At 41.1% G+C, this 21,492-nt stretch overlaps 1 protein-coding gene across 2 annotated transcripts in view; it reads right to left on the bottom strand.

Moving 5' to 3' along the window:
• OLAH (oleoyl-ACP hydrolase) overlaps positions 1 to 21,492 on the bottom strand; it is a 30,546-nt gene that overhangs the window by 3,989 nt on the left and 5,065 nt on the right. For both annotated transcript variants that reach the window (XM_023223291.1, XM_023223293.1), the window contains exons 3-6: positions 20,465 to 20,595; positions 8,546 to 8,684; positions 5,774 to 5,873; positions 4,523 to 4,692 (exon numbers count right to left, since the gene is read on the bottom strand). In XM_023223291.1, coding sequence (XP_023079059.1) covers positions 4,523 to 4,692; positions 5,774 to 5,873; positions 8,546 to 8,684; positions 20,465 to 20,595 — 540 coding nt within the window. The remainder of the gene's footprint in view (positions 1 to 4,522; positions 4,693 to 5,773; positions 5,874 to 8,545; positions 8,685 to 20,464; positions 20,596 to 21,492) is intronic.

Here is a 21,492-nt window from a genome sequence, read left to right on the forward strand (position 1 = left end):
TTGTACCACGTCCAGGCAGAAGAGAAATCTGCTGTACATGTGGTAAGACTCAAATCAGCCGAAATTTTATAGTGTTGGAGATACAGTGAGAATGGTGTGTTAGATGGAGTTCACACTGACTCACGGCCTCGTGTGTGTGTGTGTGTGTGTGTGTGTGTGTGTGTGTTTAGATAGAGTCTTGCTCTATTGCCCAGGCTTGGGTGCAATGGTATGAAATCAGCTCATTGCAACTTCTTTCTTCTGGGTTCAAGTGATTCTTCTGCCTCAGCCTCTCGAGTAGCTGGGATTACAGGTGTCTGCCACCACACCCAGCTAATTTTGTATTTTTAGTAGAGACGGGGTTTCACCATGTTGGCCAGGCTGGTCTCGAACTCCTGATCTCAAGTGATCCACCCGCCTCAGCCTCTGAAAGTGCTGGGATTCCAGTTATGAGCCACCCTGCCCAACCATGCAGCCTCTTTTCCATGGGCCTTCACTAGGAGTTCACGAGAAAAATTAGGAGTGAGGCAAGAGGCTGGAGAGACACCTCCACAGTGCAGTTAGTTAGCTGTGGCAGTGGGACTGGCACTAGACTGCCACCTGACCAGGTCTGCTCTCATTGTAAGCAGAAGCCTTACGCTGCTGGAGGAGACGCATGAAACCCTCCCACCCCCAGGGTGCAGGCGAAGCCCTGTGGCCGCGGTGGGGGAGGATAAAAGCATAAGCCCTGACCCCTGAGGAACGAATGGGAAACAATTCTACCCGAAAACCAAGCAGAGTTCTGCTGCTTGTAGGAAGGGGCAGAAATCTTCCACCAAGGCAACCACAGATACAAGGCAAAAATGTGTTTGCAAGAGAGAAGGAGCAGGCATGCTGAGAAAGCCCCAGTCACAGAGGCCAGGCACCGGAGTGGAGGGCACCTAGAACTCATGCTTCAGACTATCTTCCAGGAACTCCCTGTTACCCACAGGCTAACATACATTGAGTAACAAGCAACAGCTGTCTACACTGGGGAGGGCAACAGGAGGAAGAGAGGCTGTTCTATGGGAACACTGAACGCCAAAGGTAGGGCAGGACCGCTGAGAAAAATTCTGCAACAACTGCATCCCACACCAGACACATAGTAATTATACAAGAGAATTTGAGAGCTGGTGATGCACTGCAGGTGATCACAGCAACAACAAAACCCTACCCAGCTCAAGCCCAGTCTAGACTAACTCAACTCCCCACACTAATGGCCCGTCAAAAAGGAGAGGCGTGCTCAAATTCAGGTGTAAAACATTACCTTTGGTCTTTATTGTTTTTATGCATGATAACCGGGTTTTGATTTTGTAAAATTATCACCGGGCATGGTGGCTCATGCCTGTAATCCCAGCACGTTGGGAGGCCGAGGTGGGTGGATCACCTGAGGTCAGGATTTCGAGACCAGCCTGGCCAACACGATGAAACCCCGTCTCTACTAAGAATACAAAAGATTAGCTGGGCGTGGTGGCACGTGCCTGTAATCCCAGCTACTCCGGAGGCTGAGGCAGGAGAATTGCTTGAACCCAGGAGGCGGAGGTTGCAGTGAACTGAGATTGCGCCATTGCACTCGAGCCTGGGCAATAAGAGCAAAACTCCATCTCAAAAAATAATTATTATTATTATTATCAGACACATAAGAAACCAAGAAATAACCCATTGTTGACAGGCAAAGCAGTCAAAAGAATCAGACGCAGATAAGACCCAGATGTTGGAACTCACATACAGGGACTTTAAAATATGTATGATTAATTTGTCAACAGATTTAGTGGAAAAGGTGGGTAACGTTCATGAACACATGGGGAATTTCATTAGAAAGGTGAAAACCAGAAGACAGTCAAATGGGATTTGTAGAAATAACAGAAATGAAGAAGTCCTTTGACAGGCTCATCAGTAGACTTGATACAGCTGAAGAAAGTCAGTGACCTTGAAGACAGACAGAGGAAATTCTTCACACTGAAACACAAAGGAAACTTTTTAAAAAAAGAGACAAAACAGAACTTGCAAGAGATTTGGGACAATATCAGTTATGAAACACCCTAGTATATGTGGCATCAGGATCCCAGAGGAGGAGCAGTAACAGTTGTCCCAAGCAAGAGAGGAGGACAGCTTATATGAGTTGAAGTAGTCACAGCTTCTGGCACTTCTTGGCTGACAATGTCCATTTCAGCCACCAGCTCTGAGCGTTGGTGGTAATGATGGGGAAAGAGAACTGGAAAAAACTCTGTAGGCCTGATTTCATTTACATTGGGAAAAGCTGGGACATAACGAGGACAGATTGAAAAGGAGAAGGAGCAAAAGGGCAAGATTTGGAAGAGTTTTTGAAATTTGGAGAGAGGAAGTTAAAAGTTGTGAGTAACTGCTGCAATTTGACTCACTGGAGAAATGGTGAGAATGTCAACATTTTCTACATTCTATGAGTATGATGTCCCCGTAAATGATTTATGTTAATGTTTTATTTGTGGTGTTTGGGAGCTTTCTTTGGAGTGAAAAAACTCATTGGTTGTGAGTTTTTTGGTTGCGTTTTGTTTTTTAAAAATAGCTCATGGTTTGTTGTGTGCCAGACCCTCCCCTCCACCAAGCAGTTAATTCTCACACACCACCTTGAAGAGTTGCTATTCTTATCCCTTCTTTGACAGATGAGAAACAAACTGTTAAAGAAACTTGCTCAGATTCTCATAGTAAGACACAGGGTTTCAGTCTGCTAAGCGGACTTTAAAGATGGCATGTTTCACTATTGTGCAAGGCTTAATTATTAAAAGCCAGCTTGCCGGGCGCGGTGGCTCACACCAGTAATCCCAGCACTTTGGGAGGCCAAGGTGGGTGGATCACGAGGTCAGGAGATCAAGACCATCCTGGCCAACAGGGTGAAACCCCGTCTCTACTAAAAATACAAAAGTTAGCTGGGTATGGTGGTCTGCGCCTGTAGTCCCAGCTACTGGGGAGGCTGAGGCAGGAGAATTGCTTGAACGGGGTAGGCAGAGGTTGTAGTGAGCCGAGATTGTGCCACTGTACTCCAGCTTGGGTGACAAAGCAAGACTCTGCCTCAAAAAAAAAAAAAAAAAAGCCAGCTTTTGCATCGGTGATTGCACTGAATGTCCACAGTGATTTGGATTACTTCTCAGTTTTTTTCAATTTTGTTTTAAATTCGCAAATAAAATTGTATAAATTGGTGAGGTACAATGTGATATTCTGATATAAGTATACATTATGGAATGATTAAGTCAAGAAAATTAACATATCCATCACCTCATATACTTAAACTTTTTAAAATGATGTACACATGTAAAATCTACTTTCTTAGCAATTTTGAAATATACATGTGTAGTCACCATGCTGTGCAGTAGATCTCAAACACGTATTCCTGGCCAAGCGCAATGGCTCACGCCTATAATCCCAACACTTTGGGAGGCTGAGGTTGGTGGAGCACCTCAGGTCAGGGGTTTGAGACCAGCCTGGCCAAGATGGTGAAAACCTGCCTCTACTAAAAATGCAAACTTAGCTGTGTGTAGTGGCAGGTGCCTGTAATTCCATCTACTCAGGAGGCAGGAGAATCACTTGAACCTGGGAGACGGAGGTTGCAGTGAGCCAAGATCATACCATTGCACTCCAGCCTGGGTGACAGAGTGAGATTCCATCTCAAAACAAATAAATAAAATAAAATAAAAATAAAAAAGATTATTGGGGAAGGATATACAGAGTATCAGGACTTCAGTTCTATCAGAAGAATCAAGTGTCTATACAGACATCCCATGAGACAAGGGAATGGAGAGAGATTCGTAGAACTTAATAAGTTCTGGAACAAAATTTACAAAAAATCAAACCCAGATTATTTCTCCCCACTGGTTTGCCTCCACACTTAAAATAACTAACAATCTATTTGCTGACCCTCCTAAGAAGATGAAAATGCTTTTGCATTAATTTACACAAAAAATATTTACTATGTTATTATGTGATAAAATATGCATGTCTAATCATATATTTTTTAAAGAAAAATAAATGCTAGACATTTTTTTTTTTTTTGAGATGGAGTCTCACTGTGTTGCCCAGGCTGGAGGGCAGTGGTATGATGTTGGCTCACTGCAAACCTGCAAACTCTGCCTCTTGGCTTCAAGTGATTCTCCTGCCTCAGCCTCCCAAGTAGCTGGGATTACAGGTGTGCACCACCATGTCCGGATAATTTTTGTATTTTTGGTAGAGATGGAGTTTTGCCATGTTGGCCAGCCTTGTCTTGAACTCCTGGCCTTAACTGATCCACCAGCCTTGCTCTCCCAAAGTGCTGGAATTATAGACATGAGTCACTGTGCCTGGCCATGCTGGACATCTTTCATAGATACAATATCTGTGCGTAGGCTCCATTCTAAACCAGTATACATACCATAGGTGGCCCCAAAGGAAATGAAACCAAACTCTTAGAATTTTGTCTTCCCACATAAGCAACCTCAGAGCACTGCCAGTCTATGTTTTTCTACAAGTAATTGTACCAAAAAAAGAAAGAAAAAAGCCTGTCTCTGTTACTTACGTGCAACTACTAACAACGTTCAGATCTGCCCTTATCATGGGACTATATTGTTGCATAAGTTGCTTGTCTTCAACAAAATGCTTGGGGGTGCCTCCAAATTCCGTAAGGTAATGACTAATTTGTTCTTCTGACAATTCATCTTCTTTGGGAATGCGAGGCCAGGCCTTTGACTTGAAACATGAACAACAACACAGGCCTGATATTTCATATAACACACTTGGCTCATAAACTGAAAACTGTTGATCTAAGGGAAAAGTCATTAAACCAAGGCTGGGAAGGAGACTGCTTTATCTACAGGCTTCAGGAAAGAACTATGTCATTTTGAAAGCAGGGAGAAGAAGGCTCATCAGTAATAACTGCAGCATCATAATGCCACCAAAATGGCTTTGTAGATTTAGAATCCTGGGACAGGCAGGATCTTTCTTCAGATGAAGTGGGGAAGACCAAAGAGATAGGAGGAAGAGCAGCAGGAGCAACAGCACCAGGTTTAAAAAGCCATGGTAGTTCTAAGAACTTGACATCACTGTCCCCTTTTAAAATTTCAATGAATCTTTCCTGGTTCTGATGCAGTTACTTTGCTCAAAGTTGGTTATGTTCCCAGCTGACCCAGAATGAAGGAAAAAGCACTGTGGTCAGCATTAGCTCAGAGATGGCAGGAATAGTACCAGTAGGGAACAGCTGAAGTGCATTTCAGGGAAACAGAGAGAGAATGATATTGAAAGAGATTCAAGGGATTTTTCAATAGCAAGTATTAGGTTGGTACAAAATCAATTGTGGTTTTTGCCATTGAAAGTAATGACAGGACGGGCGTGGTGGCTCACACCTGTAATCCCAACACTTTGGGAGGCTGAGCCAGGTGGATCACCTGAGGTCAGGAGTTCAAGACCAGCCTGGCCAACATGGTGAAACCCCGTCTCTACTAAAAATACAAAATTAGCTAGCCGTGGTGGCACACACCTATAGTCCCAGCTACTCAGGAGGCTGAGACAGGAGAATTGCTTGAACCCAGGAGGCAGAGGTTGCAGTGAGCCAAGATCATGCCACTGCACTCTAGCCTGGACAGCAGAGTGAGACTCCATCTCAAAAAAGAAAAACAAAGTAGTGGCAAAAACCTCAATTGCTTTTGCACCAACCTAATAGTATCCCTACCATCATCATCATACTGGACCAGAATTCACCAGATAGGGAAATAATGGCTTCATTTTTTCCCTGCTCTCCACTGCCCTTCCTAGGAAAATCTAAATTACTTACATGTATAGGAGTTGCGCTTGACAAAAATAAATGCAGTGGTTCTGGTTTATTGTTTTCTTTTAGGTGTAGTGCAGTCTTAAAAGCAATGTAGGATCCCATACTAAATTCAGGAAAGAAAAACATGACAAGAACTGTTAAATAAAACTCATGATGATCCACAGAAAGTCAATAGGAACAGTATCATAAACACAACAATGATCATGTAACAGTTGAAAGAAAAGCGTGAGTTGATTAAGAAGTCTATCTTTTCAGTGATTTATATCAGCATAAAAACTGTTTCAAAGACAGCCTAGATAATTCACTCTAAGATTTAGTACTGATTTCCACAGTGTCTTCAAATTAATTTAAATTTCCTTTTCTTCCTTAAAGATGTGTATCACTATGCCTTTGTTAGTGTATATCCGCAGTGCTAAAAATATGGTTTAGGGACCCCTGGAAATTTCTGAGATCCTAATGGATGATCCATGAGGTCAAAGCTATTTTCAGAATAAATACTAAAGTGTTATTTGCCTTTTTTACTCTAATGCATACACGGTGGAGTTTTCCAGAAGCTATATAACGTGATATAGCAACAGTTTGAATGCAGAGACAGAAATGAGAATCCATCTGCTTTCTATTGTGTCAGACATTAAACAGATTTGCAAAAGTATAAAATGATGGCACTCTTCTCACCTTCTCACATGTTTTTGGAAAATATAGTCTTTTTCATAAAAATGTATTATTTATGTCCATGTAAAGTAGGTTTATTAATGTTATTTTTAGATAAGTTAATAAATATCTTTAATTTTCTTAGTTTTTCCTTCCAGTATGATAAATATCGCCAGATATATCACATAAAAACAAAAGCTCTTTGAGTTCCTCAATGCATCCTAAAAGTATAAAGGGGTACTGGGGCTGAAAATGTTTGTGAACTGCTATTGATATTATGTAAATACATTTGGTAGACAAAACTGCCAGAGGTTGCTCATTTGTAAATTGCATATATATATATTTTTATGAAAGACAGGAAAACTCAGCATCATGTTCATTGTGCACGGAGTGTAAAGTGCAGGTAATTTGGAAATATATATTAAGAACTTTTACAGACTGGATGTGGTTCCTCATGTCTGTAATCCCAACATTTTGAGAGGTGGAAGTGGGTGGATCACTTGGGCCCAGGAGTTGGAGACCAGCCTGGGCAACATGGCGAAACCCCATCTCTATAAAACATCAATGATAAGAAATTAGCAGGGCATGGTGGCGTGCTCTTGTAGTCCCAACTACTTGGGAGGCTGAGGTGGAAGAATCACTTGAGCCTGGGAGACGGAGGTTAGCAGGGTGTGGTGGCGTGCTCCTGTAGTCCCAGCTACTTGGGAGGCTGAGGTGGAAGAATCACTTGAGCCTGGGAGACAGAGGTTGCAGTGAGCCATGATCGCACCACTGCCCTCCAGCCTGGGTGACAGAGCAAGACCCTGTCTCGAAGAGAACTTTAAGAATGTGCATATTATTTAATGTAAATTCTGACAATTTATCCTAAAAAACTGATAGGGGATGTATACTAAATTTCCTATAAGAATGTTCATTGGGCTGGGTGCGGTAGCTCACGCCTGTAATCCCAACACTTTAGCAGGCCAAGGCAAGTGGATCACTTGAGGTCAACAGTTTGAGACCAGCCTGGCCAACATGGTGAAACCCCAACTCCATTAAAAATACAAAAATTAGCCAGGTATGGTGGTGTGTGCCTATGATCCCAGCTGTTTAAGAGGCTGACGTGGGAGGATTGCTTGAACCCATGAGAGGTAGGTTGCAATGAGCTGAGATCATGATATTGCACTGCAGTCTGGGTGACAGAGTGAGATTCTGTCTCATAAAAACAAAAAAACAAAAAAACAAAAAAGAATGTTCACTGAGCTATTGTTTATAACAGAAAAAGATAGAAATACCTCATATTCACAAAAGGAGGTTAATCAAGCAAATCAGGAAGCAATGTATACTTACAGGATGTGAAAAATATTTATAGCAGTAATATGATAAATATATTTAATTTAATATATTTAATTTAGTATTATTATAATATAAATGTAGCAATAAATATCTTTCACATCCTGTGAGTATACATTGTTTTTAAGTGAAAAAGATCAAGTAAATATATAAAACCAGACCCCATTGTGAAAAAATACTAAGCAACCACATCAGAATTTTAAAGCATTCTTAACTGGGTAGGAGGATGATGGGTACTTTTTATTTTTTAATTTCTGCTTGACCATATTTGTAAATCTTATATGATATAATAGCCAAAATTTATTGAGACCTTACTATATACCAATTTATTTAAGATCATTATTCATTTAAGCCTCACAAGTGGGAACTGTTGTTCTTGTACTCTTATAGAAAAAGAAACTAACTCAGAAGCCTAAGAAATTTTTGCAAGCTCATACAACTGATAAGAGATAGCCAGAACCCCAGGTCTCTGACTTAACCTGAAAATGATACAATGTAGCTTAAGAAATATATACTCTTTGCATAATTTCTTACTTCAAAAAGAAATAGAATGTAAGCTGCTGTTAAAGTCTTGGTTTTACAAGTGTTGACTTTATTTGCCTAAAAGGAAAAAAAATAGGATACTTACCATACAAACTGGTGAATTGTAAAAGTTGTTATGGTCATAATTACCCAACATACTGTCTAGCCAATAAAAAGGTATGCATCTTACAAAACACAAAGAACAACATTAACCACAAACTTAAGATAGAAGGAACTCCCCTGAAATCTTTTAAAACGGATATCAAATACCTGTGGCCAAAAAATGCAAATTGTTTGTCCTGGATGACTGGCTGCAGAGCACAAACAACTTCATCAACTAACTGGGAGATGTCATTTGCAAAAGGTTCTTCAATTCGGCTTTCTCTTCCAGGAAGCCTGAAGGAGTGCACTGGAGATGGAGAATCACAAGTGAACATGTACAGACAGTTGATGAGATATTGTGATGTTATAAAAGGGCTCATATTTACCTGATGGAAAAAATTTCAAGGAAATGAATGATAACAATTAAGTGCAGCGAGGTAAAAGTTTTACAATGTGCTGATAATAAAAGCAAGAGCATAAAATATAGCAGACTAAGTATCTGCTCACAATAAGATAAAGGGAACACCTAGAAGAAAAAGAAAAAAAAAAAGGAACTGAAAATTCCACTGATGATCATGTGCTGATGAAATGCTTACCCCAACAACCATTACCTATATCAGGAAAATAAAACATCAGGTTTCAGGGGTGACCTAGACGGTCAGGAGATAAGGCACTGGAAAACATGAAATTTGAGAGTTAGAACTGAGTTCTTTACACAAAGCCAAGAAACCCTAAATTCTAGACCCTCTGTGAAAAAGGTAGACTACAAATAATGTATTTATTTTCCAAATGGCAAAGGAGAAAAGAACTTTCTGATTTTGCCTTGGCTCTGGATGGAGGAAAAAGTCTGCCCTTACCTCTTTTTAACCAAAGCCTTGTGTTTATGCACATTTGAAGTTTATGTATGTTACCTTGGTAGACTGGAGTGCAGGTAACATAAATAAACTTCACATTTATAGAAAGTGAAGCTGCAAAAATAACTTGAAGTGATTCTGGGCTAGTAGCACTTCAGGATGCCTAACAGAAACAATGACAAGTCATCTCCTAATGAATACACAACATAAGCATCTCCAGGATCAAACATCAAGCTGATCCCAAATAACTTATTGGCTTGCCTGCTAGAGCAAAATCTAACACACTGTAAAGGAATACAACAAAATCCAGGACCCAACAAAGTAAAACTGACAATGTCTAACATATAATCAAAACTCACCAGACATGCCAAAAAGCTGGAAGATATGACCCATAACAGGTCCAGGGGGGGCATCAAACATAAGAAACAGACAAGAAATAACAAACAATGGAGTCAGCAGACAAGGACCTTAAACAGTTGTTAAATACGAATGTGCTCAATAATGTAAATGAAAATATGAACATGATAAGAACAGAAACTAGAGATTTTTCAAAGACCAAAATGGAACTTGTAGAGATGTAAAATATATGAAAAAATTTTTAAAAACACCAGACAGGATTAACAGCAGACTACACACCAAGAAGAAAAGATCAGTGAACTTAAACATAGAAAAAGAAACTATCCACAGTTAAGCATGTTGGCTGGGCATAGTGGCTCACACCTGCAATCCCAGCACTTTGGCAGGCCGAGGTGGGCAGATCACTTGAAGTCAGGAGTTCAGGACCAACCTGGCCAACAGGGTGAAACCCCATCTCTACTAAAAATACAAAAATTGGCTGGGCATGGTGGCACGCACCTGTAGTCCCAGCTACCTGGGAGGTGGAGGCAGGAAAATCACTTGAGCCTAGGAGGCGGAGGTTGCAGCGAGCCAAGATCACACCACTGCATTCCAGCCTGGATGACAGAGTGAGACTCTGTCTTCAAAATTAAAAAAAGAAAATTAAGTGTGGAAAGAACATGACAAAATAAATGCACAGCTGATGAGTATACCATGGTACCTATAAATCAATGTAACATAGGTGTAATTGGAGTCCCAGAAGGAGAGAAGAGGGAAACAGAAAAATATTTGAAAAAAATGGTGGCTGAATATTTCAAAATTTGAAACTTACAAAGTTATAGATCCAAGAAGTTCAAGGAAACTCAAGCAGAATAAACAATGAAAACCACACCAAGGCTTGTCCATCAAATTGCTAAAAACACTTGATAAAAAGATGATCTTTAAAAGCAGCCACAGAAGAGAGACATAGATACAAAGGTAATGAGAAAACATTTCTCATTTATTTATTTATTTATTTGAGATGGAGTCTCACCTTATTGCTTAGGTTGGAGTGTCGTGGTGCAATCCTGGCTCACGACAACCTCTGCCTTCCAGATTCAAGTGATTCTCCTGCCTCAGCCTCCCAAGTAACTGGGAATACAGGCACATGCCACCACACCCGGGTAATTTTTGTATTTTTAGTAGAGACGGGGTTTCACCGTGTGGGCCAGGCTGGTCTCAAACTCCTGACCTCAAGTGATCTGCCCGTCCTGGCCTCCCAAAGTGCTAAGATTACAGACATGAGCCACTGTGCCCAGGCCATGACAGCACATTTCTTGTTAGAAATTGTGCAAGCCTGCCAGGTGCGGTGGCTCATGTCTGTAATCCCAGCACTTTGTTGAGGCCAAGGCTGAAAGTGCTTGAGTTTGAGACAGCCTGGGTAATGAATTGAGACCTTATCTCTATAAAAAAAAAGATTTAAAAATATTAGCTGAGTGTGGTGGTGCACATTTGTAGTCCCAGCTACTTGGGAGACTGAGGCAGGAGGACTGCTTGAGCCTGGGAGGTTGAGGCTACATTGAGCCGTGATTGTGCCACTGCATTCAAGCTGAGAGAGAGAATGAGATGTATGGATGGGTGGACAGAAGGAAGGAAGGAAGGGAGGGAGGGAGGGAAGGAGGGAGGGAGGGAAAGAGGGAAGGGGAGGGAGGGATTGAGGAAGGGAAGGAGGGAAGGAAGGGAAAGAGAGGGAGGGAAGGAGGGAGGGAGGGAGGGAAGGAGGGGGTGGGAGGGAAATTGGGCAAGCCAGAGAACAATACTAGGGGGTAGGAAGGGAGGGAACAACTGTCAACCTGCCATTCCATATCCTGTGACAATATCTTTCAAAAGTGGAAGTTAAAGACTTTTTAGACACGTAAAACCCACAAGAATTCAATGCCAGCAGACTTGCACTAAAATAAATATTAAAGGAACTTCTTCAGGCAGAATAAAAATAATGTCGGATGAAAATCTGGATCTACTTTAACAAAGGTAATCGTGTAAATATATATTAAAGATTATTTTTTATCATTTTGGTTTTTCCCCACACACTCAGAAGTTCTTACTAAACATTTTTTTTTCACTTTAAAATCACTAAAAAAGGCAGCTGACTGCTCTCCACAAAATTGATAAGTAGGAAAGTGTTTTATAAAAGTAGCATAAAGGTCAAGAGAGAGGAATGGAGTAACACTCTCATAAGGTTCTTTCATTAAAAATGAACTGGTTTAATAAAATTTGAAAGTAGACTGTGATCATTTAAAGATGTATTTTGGAAGGCTAAGTGCAGTGGCTCATGCCTGTAATTCCAGCACTTTGGGAAGCCAAGGTGGGAGGATCACTTTGGCTCAGGAGTCCAAGACCAGCCTAAGCAACATAGGGAGATCCCGTCTGTACGAGAAACTTAAAAAGTAAAAATTAACCAAGCATGGTGGCACATTCCTATAGTCCCAGCTACTCAAGAGCCTGAAGCAGTCCAGAAACAAACAATGACAAAATATTGCTAAATCTAAACAATACTTTTTAAACTGGAGCCATAGCTCTCACTCACGGATCAGAGGACTCAATATTGTTACGATGTCAATTTTCCCAAAATGGATCTATAACTTCACGGCAATTCCAAACAAAATCTCAGCAAATTGATAAGCTGATTTTAAAAGCTGTATGGAAATGCAAAGGACTTAAAACATCCAAAACATCATTCAGAAAGAAGAACAAAGTTGGAGAACTTATACTAGTTGATATCCAAGGCTTATTATAAGGCCACAGTAATGAAGATAGTATACTTTTGGAGTAAACATAGACATATAGATCAGTGGAGTAGAGAATCCAGAAATAGACCTATACATGGACTTCCAGATATTCATTTTTTCCATGAAGGCATCAAGGAAACATCCCAATTACCCTGAGACTGCCCTGCTGCTGGAATGAAGACACTGTGTTTCTGGAATCATATGAGGCAAGTACACGGATGGGACAGAATAGAGAACCCGGGCCAGGCATGGTGGCTCATGCCCATAATCCCAGCACTTTGGGAGGCTGAGGCAGGTGGATCACCTGAAGTCAGGAGTTTGAGTCTAGTCTGTTCAACTTGGCAAAACCATATTTCTATGAATAATACGAAAATTAACCGGACATCGTGGTTCATGCCTGTTATCACAGTTACTCAGAAGGCTGTGGCATGAGAATCGCTTGAACCCATGAGGCAGAGGCTGCGGTGAGCTGAGATTGTGCCATTGCACTCCAGAGCAAGACTCCCATCTCAAAAAATAAATAAATAGCCCAGAAATAGACCCACATACATGTGAAAACTCAATTTATTTTTTTTCTTTTTTTCTTTTTCTTTTTTTTTTTTTTTGAGACGGAGTCTCGCTCTGTTGCCCAGGCTGGAGTGCAGTGGCCGGATCTCAGCTCACTGCAAGCTCCGCCTCCCGGGTTTATGCCATTCTCCTGCCTCAGCCTCCTGAGTAGCTGGGACTACAGGCGCCCACCACCACGCCCGGCTAGTTTTTTTGTATTTTTTAATAGAGACGGGGTTTCACCATGTTAGCCAGGATGGTCTCGATCTCCCGACCTCGTGATCCACCTGTCTCGGCCTCCCAAAGTGCCAGGATTACAGGCTTGAGCCACCGTGCCCGGCCAGTGAAAACTCAATTTATAATTCAACTGACACTTAAAACCAGTGGCAGAATGTATAGACCTCTCAGTAAGCATTGCCAAGCCAACTGGCTATTCATGTGGTATAAGTAAACTTGGATATCTAGCTCACACTATATACAAAAGACTGGTTCAAATATGACAAAAATCTTTAGAATTGATAGAAGAAAAATAGATAAGTAACTGACTTGGGGTTAGGATATAGGGTTAGGTTAGGCTTGCTTTTAAAGAAAGCCATAAAAAGCATAAAATTTAAAAGAGTAATAAGCCTGATTATATTAAAATTTAAAGCTTCTGTGAGTCAGAAGACACCACATTAAAAAGAAAGGTGGCACAAACCAGAAGACATTTTCAACACACAAAACCTACAAAAAAAAATTAGAATCCAGAATAGACAAAGAATTTTCACCAGGCACAGTGGCTCATGCCTATAATCCCAGCACATGGGCAGGCTGAAGCAGGAGGATCACTTGAGCCCAGGAGTTTCAGACCAGTCTTGGCAACATAGTGAGATGCTGTCTTTATTTTAAAAAAAAGAAAAAAGAAAAGAAAATTAGCCGAGCATAGTGGTGTATGCCTGTAGTCCCAGCTACTCAGGAGGCTGAGGTGGGAGGATTGCTTGAGGCTGAAAAGTTAAGGCTGCAGTGAGCCAAGATCATGCTACTGTACTCCAGCCTGGGCAACAGAGCAAGGTCCTGTCAAAAGAAAAAGAAAAAGGAAGGAAGGAAAGAAAGAAAAAATAATTTCTACATGTCAGTGAGAAAAAGACAAGCAATCAAAATGTGAAAAAAATGTCTACTCTTACTTGTAGTAAGAGTTAATGTAAAGTTAGAATAATTTCATGCACAGAGCAAAAAATTAAAATGGAATTGTCAACAATATAGAGCAATAAGAATTTTCCTATACTGCTGTTAGTATAAATTATTATAATTCCTTTGGAGAATAATTTGACAATATTTCATGTAGTTGGAGATGTTCATACTCTACCACCCAGAAATTCCATTCCTAGATGTAGACTCTCTCGTACATATAGATAAGAAGACATGTATAAGATGCTCATAGAAGCCCTGTTTATACAAATAGCAAAAAGATGAAAATGACCTTAATGCCTGAGAACCAAATAGATACATAAATTGTGTTATAGTCACACAATGAATACTAAAAACTAGATGAGGGAAAAGCAAGTTTCAGAGAAATGTTTACAATATGAAACATTCATATGGGCCAGGTGTGGGGGCTCACACCTGTAATCCCAGCACTTTGGGAAGCCGAGGCAGGTGGATCACCTGAGGTCAGGAGTTCGAGACCAGCCTAGCCAACGTGGTAAAACCCTGTCTCTACTAAAAATACAAAAATTAGCCAGGCATAGTGGCATATGCCTATAATCTCAAATACTTGGGAAGCTGAGGCAGGAGAATCACTTGAACCCAGGAGGTGGAGATTGCAGTGAGCAGAGATTGTGCCACTGCACTCCAGCCTGAGGGACAGAGTGAGACCCTGTCTCAAAAAATTAAAACAAAAAAAAAAAGTATATAAAGTTAGAAATATGAGAGATTAAACTATATCTTGCTTAAGTCAGAGTTTGAGGAGGCCACAAATGGAGAGGGAGACTTCAATTACATTGGTATTGTTTTATTCTATAAGGGGTGCAGTGGAGAAGGTTAAGTTTATGGTATACATTTTTGTAGACCAACTATTTGAAAACTTGTTTAAAGGAGTGGCCTTTAATTATCTATATTGAACCATCAGGCATTGATTAAAAACCTCATATAAAAGTATTTCCGATAATTTCTAAAAAGGCCTTTAGGAATTACAGGGCTCTCTTCTTCCACTGAATGGATTTTTTGTTTGAGCCTTAATATCAGAGTATTGGCTACCAGCATGTAGAAAGGACGAGACTTGGAAAGCTTGAGGAATACAGAGGTATAGTGTTGGGAATCCTCATAGCTAAAAATAAAGAAGGAAGAGGCTGGATATAAGAGTCCTACAGAAACATGAAAATATCAAAGAATCAGAATTACAGAACCCCCAGCCACACAAACCAGGTGGTTTTTAAAACTGCACTTCAGTAGTAAGCAGCCAACCTTAGCCCCAGTGGAATGACCTGTTCTTGCTAGTCAGGAAAATCTAACACACTTCCTCGTAAACAAAGATAAATTTATCATACAGGATACAGAAAGTATAAATCAAAGTTTTTCAACCAATGAAAACACTTTCCTCATCTCTACTAAAAAATATAAAAATTAGTCGGGCATGGTGGCATGCGCCCGTAATCCCACCTACTTGGGAGGCTGAGACACAAGAATCACTTGAATCCTGGAGGCAGAGGTTGCAGTGACCCAAGATCGTACCACTGCGCTCTAGACTGGGTGACAGAGCGAGACTCTGTCTCAACAATAAACAAAGCAAAACAAAAAACACCTCACGAAGCAGATAAAAGCAGCACAACACTCCAACTTAGATGAAATTAAACCAGAAATAGTGGAAATGAAAGAACGCTACAACTCAGAAATATAAAATTCTTCACAGAAATAGACCCCAAAAAATGCACAAAGAGCTGACAGAATAGTGGACAGAAATGGATTAAAAAGACAAAAATTATTTCAAAAATGACTAAAAGTTGCCCATGACACATTGGATGCGAAGTGCTGTATTGAATTGGATATGGAGTACAGAAAAAAGAGCTAGGAAACACAAGTGGGACAGAGAAAACATTACTAAACAAAGTAGTAGTCATGGAAGGCAGAAAAGGTTCCAGCTTAGGAACACATGGATAGCCTCAAGAAAAGTAAACAAAATAAAACACTGGAAAATAACCAATATTTAATTCATGCAAACTTCCTGTTAGTAGCAGTGAATCCATAGTGGCTCTGCAACAACCTCAATTCTTGTAGAAGGAAGTAGAGTAGAAGGAAGAATTTGACTGAGGGGCATAAGGCAGAGTGACAGACTGAGGCAAATTTTAGAGCAGGAGTGAAAGTTTATTAAAAATCTTAAAAAGACGGGGCGCAGTGACTCATGCCTGTAATCCCAGCACTTTGGGAGGCCAAGACGGGTGGATCACCTGAGGTCAGGAGTTTGAGACCAGCCTGGCCAACATGGTGAAATCCTGTCTCTACTAAAAATACAAAAATTAACTGGGCGTGGTGGCAGGCTCCTGTAAAATCCCAGTTACCCAGGAGGGTGAGGCAGGAGAAATTGCTTGAACCCAGGAGCCGAGATTGCGCCACTGCACTTCAGCCTGGGTGACAGAGTGAGACTCCATCTCCAAAAAGAAAAGAAAAAGCTTAAGAGGATTGAGCACGGTGGCTCATGCCTATAATCCCAGCACTTTGGGAGGTTGAGGAGGGTGAATTCTTGAGCGAGTATTATGCCAGCCTAGACAACGTGGCAAAAGCCCATCTCTACAACAACAACAACAACAACAACAACAAAAATACAAGAAAAGAAATTAGCCAAGCGTGGTAGCTTATGCTTGTGTTCCCAGCTACTTGGAAGGCTGGGGTGGGAGGATCGCTTGAGCCTGGGAGGTTGAGGCTGCAGTGAGCTGCGATTGCACCACCGCACTCCAGCCTGGACAACAGAGCAAGACCCTGTGTCAAGAAAAAAAAAAAAAGGCTTAGAACAGAAACAAAAAAGGAAGTGAAGTGCGAAGTACACTTGAAAGAGGGCCAAGTGGATGACTTGAGAGATCAAGTGCCCTGTTTGACCTTTGACTTGGGGGTTATACATTGGCATGCTTCGGAGGGTTGCATCCCTTCTACCCTGATTCTTCCCTCGGGGTGGGCTGTCTGCATGCGCAGTGGCCTGCCAGAACTTGGGAGTGGCCACGTGCCCAGTGTGTTTACTGGAGTTGTATGCATGCTCACTTAAAGCATTTTTCCCTCACTAGTTTTTCTGGAAGAAGGACCAGTTAAACGCCACCATTTTGCCTCTTAGTGCGCATGTGTGAATCCACTTGACCAGCTTCTGAAATCTTATCAGGAATCTGCCAATTGCCGACTTTCAGTGTGTTGTAGCTATTGGGGGACTCCTTTTCCCTAGAACTGGTGGTGACTAATTATTATTTTAGAGAGGCAGTTTAACAACTGCCTGACCATCACCTGGATATCACTTGACATTCCTGGCTGGGGGTGGAGGGGCCTCTCCTGCCTTGTTTATGTCTTAACTACCTACTGTAACATTCCCTGAAATAGAGTAAGAAAGAAAACTACATATTAAAAGAGGCTATCATATGCTTGAGAAACTTGACCCGTAGTAGTTGCATTAAAATGTTAGAATTGGAGGATTTGTGGCCGGACACGGTGGCTCACACCTGTAATCCCAGCACTTTGGGAGGCTGAGGCAGGCGGATCACTTGAGGGTCAGGAGTTGGAGACCAGCCTGGCCAACATGGTGAAACCCCGTCTCTACTAAAAATACGAAAATTAGCCAGGCATGGTGGTGCATGCCTGTACTTTCAGCTACTCAGGAGGCTGAGACAGGAGGATCACTTGAACCCAGGAGGCAGAGGCTGCAGTGAGCCAAGATCATGCCACTGCACTCCAGCCTGGGTGACAGAATAAGACTCTGTCTCAGACAAACACACACACACACATAGCCCTCCAAACAAATTACCAAGTCATTTATACCACCAAGTCATTTATAAAAGCAGCAAATCAGGATGGTATCAGACTCTTTGATAACAAAATCTGAATCAAGGCAACAAACAGTAAAACAAGTTGTTCAAGAAACTCCAAGAAGTATACACATCAGTAATGTAGTTTACACCTGTAATCCCAGCACTTTGGGAGGCCAAGGTGGGGGGATTAATTGAGGGTAGGAGTTTGAGACCAGCCTGGGCAACAAAGCAAGACTCTGTTTCTACAAAAAAAAAAAAAAATTTTTTTTAAAAGAATTTATTTCCAGTATCAAAGCAGTCTTAGAGATGGAGAAACTTAGCATATATTGGAATCATGGGTCTGCCTGAGGAATCTACTAAAACAGCAATGAACTATAGCCCATGGGTCAAAGCCAGCAGCCACACTGGTTTTATTTATTTGTTAATTTTTTTTAGGTGGAGTCTCACTCTGTCGCCCAGGCTGGAGTGCAGTGGCATGATCTCGGCTCGCAGCAACCTCCACCTCCCAGGTTCAAGCGATTCTTCTGCCTCAGCCTCCCGAGTAGCTGCGATTATAGGTGTGCACTACTACGCTCAGCTAAGTTTCTGTATTTTTAGTGGAGACAGGGTTCACCATGTTGGTCAAGCTAGCCTTGAATTCCTGACCTCAAATAATCTGCCCACCTCAGCCTCCCAAAGTGCCAGGATTATAGGCGTGAGCCACCATGCCCAGCCTGCAGCCACATATTCTGGTAAATAAAGTTTTACTGGGACGCAGCCATGCTCATTTTGTATGCATTGTCTGTGCTTACTTTTGTGAGACAATGGAAAGAGTTGCAACAAGGACTGTATGTCCCACAAATGTGCAAATATTTGCTATTAGGCCCTTTACAGAAAAAGCTCACCATCCTTGTACTAGAAGACAAACTTCATCCAATCAATACATGATTAGGGAAAGTTTGGCAAAAGGACTGGTGGTGAGCTTTGAAGACTTTATTGTGTTTCTAAGACTAAAAAAAAAAATTAGGGATGATGTTACATGCTCTGACAGAGTAGAAATAATACAACTTTTTTTGAGAGAAGGAAGAAAAAAGAAAATACAATAAGTTTATTTATTTCATACAGATAATAGGTGTGTCTCCAAGGATACTGTCAGAAGAGGGAAAATCTGAAAGAAAATTTTTCAAAAATTGCCCAAGATGTCCACAGGTTGGACAGATGTGTAATAAAAACAAGCCTCTGAATTAAAGCTGAACTCTCAGCTGCAAGACTTGGAGCCATCAAATCAGATGGCTGATCTCTATCAGATGAAGCACAGAGATGAGATTAAATCAGTCATGACTCTCCAGACCTCAAGCTGTCTACATACTTGTTACCTTTTTACCCTATATACTTTAACCAATCAGAATTGTTAAGAATTCTGATTGTTAACAATGTGAATTTAGTAGAGACTGTGAAACCTCGTCTCTACTAAAAATGCAAAAATTAGCCGAGCATGGTGGCGGGTGCCTGTAATCCCAGATACTCCGGAGGCTGAGGCAGGAGAATCGCTTGAACCTGGGAGGCAGAGGTTGCAGTGAGCTGAGATCATGCCACTGCACTCCAGCCTCGGAGACAGAGCAAGATTCCATCTCAAAAAAAAAAGTAATAAACAGTCTCGAAATCAGCCAGATTTACAATTGCACATAACATTAAAAAAAAAAAAAAGGTGCATATTGTAAATCTGACAGCGTCCAGTAAAACAAGAAAACAAAGAACTGTGGCTAATAAGGCAATAGAGACATACAGAACAGTTAATACTTTTATTTTTAACTTTAAAAAATTATTATTTTAGAGGCCGGCTGCAGTGGCTCACACCTGTAATCCCAGCACTTTGGGAGGCCAAGGCGGGTGGATCACCTGAGGTCAGGAGTTTCAGACCAGTCTGGCCAACATGGTGAAACCCCATCTCTACTAAAAATGCAAAAATTAGAGGGGCATGGTGACACATGCCGGCAAGTGCAGCTACTTAGGAGGCTGAGGCACAAGCACTGCTTGAACCCGAGAGGTGGAGGTTGCAGTGAGCCGAGACTGCGCCACTGCACTCCAGTCTGGATGACAGAGCAAGATTCTGACTCAAAAACAATACATAAATACATAATTATTATTATAGAGACAGGGTCTCACTGTGTTGCTCAGACTGGTCTTGAACTCCTGGCCTCAAGCAATCCTCCTGCCTCAGCCTCCCAAAGTGCTGGTATTACAGGCATGAGCCACTGCACCTGGATTTATAGCAGTCTTCTAGACTGTATTCAAAAGCAAAGCAGAAAAAGGGAAAAGAGAACACATCATGGGACAAATTGGAAACAATTGCAAGACGGTAGATTCAGTTCAACCATATCAATAATTATACCAAAGACAAATGCAGTATTAGAATATCATCTCCTAAAAGGTCCTTCTGGCGCTAACGATAAAGTAAAGGCAACTTACTTTAGAAATATAAAAGTCACCCTATGGAAGTGTAATCTTGAAAGTTTATTATTAATTACCTACCAGGAAGGAAAGTCTTGACCAAACTTCAAATTCTAATACATTTATGTCACCTGCCCTTATAAATTGTTTAAATGATGTTAAAAATGAACATACCTTCCAGCGAATCATGAGTATCTTGGCCCCATCTGGCAAAATGAACGGAGCTACCTCCTGCCCAGGGAAAGCAAATCAGCTTAAAAGTTGCCTCAGGGCTTTTGTATAAGCAGTTGAAAACGTTTTCATTCCTAGGGAGAAAATTCGAATATATGTAACATTATGTATATCAATTAAGTTCCCCATGCTGAATTACCTGTGTTTTAATGAAATCTTTATTAATTATAAGAAACATATGTTCAAATATAAAGTGATGGCAAATTTTTCCAATAAGAAAGGGCAAAACAGGTTTTTATGGTCTGTGTTGACAATTTGAATACATAGACTTTTAGGACTAGGCATGGTAGCTCATGCCTGTAATCCTAGCAATGGGAGGCCAAGGCAGGAGGATGACTTGCAACTAAGAGTTTGAAGCTAGTCTGGACAACATAGTGAGACCTCTTATCTACAAAAAATTTAAAAGTTAGGTTGGCATAGTGGTATACATCTATGATCCCAGCTGGGAGGCAGAGGCAGGAGGATCTCTGGAGCCTAGGAATTTAATGTTGCAGAGAGCTATGACTGCACCACTGAATTCCAGCCTCAGTGACAGAATGACATCTTGCCTCTAATTTTTTTTTTTTTTTTTAAACATAGTCTCACTTTGTTTCCCGAGTAGCTGGGATTACAGGCAAGTGCCACCACACCCAACTAATTTTTTTATGTTTTAGTAGGGACGGGGTTCCTCCCTGTTGGTCAGCCTGGTCTCGACCTCCCGACCTCAGGTGATCTGCCTGCCTCGGCCTCTGAAAGTGCTGGGATTACAAACATGAACCACCACACCCAGCCCTTGTCTCTAATTTTTAAATTAAATAAACTTTTAGGGATGTAGGTGAAATTGTCACATACCTATATATAACATTCAGTAAGTACATTTTATATGTACACTTAAAGTGACATAAATGTTAATTTAGAAATTGCCTTTTTCACAATTTGGAGAATAGTTTTATCCAAACCGTTCTTGGGCACCTTCAATCTTGGTATCTTCA

Source organism: Piliocolobus tephrosceles, chromosome 9, assembly GCF_002776525.5.
Source record: "Piliocolobus tephrosceles isolate RC106 chromosome 9, ASM277652v3, whole genome shotgun sequence".
NCBI lineage: Eukaryota > Metazoa > Chordata > Mammalia > Primates > Cercopithecidae > Piliocolobus > Piliocolobus tephrosceles.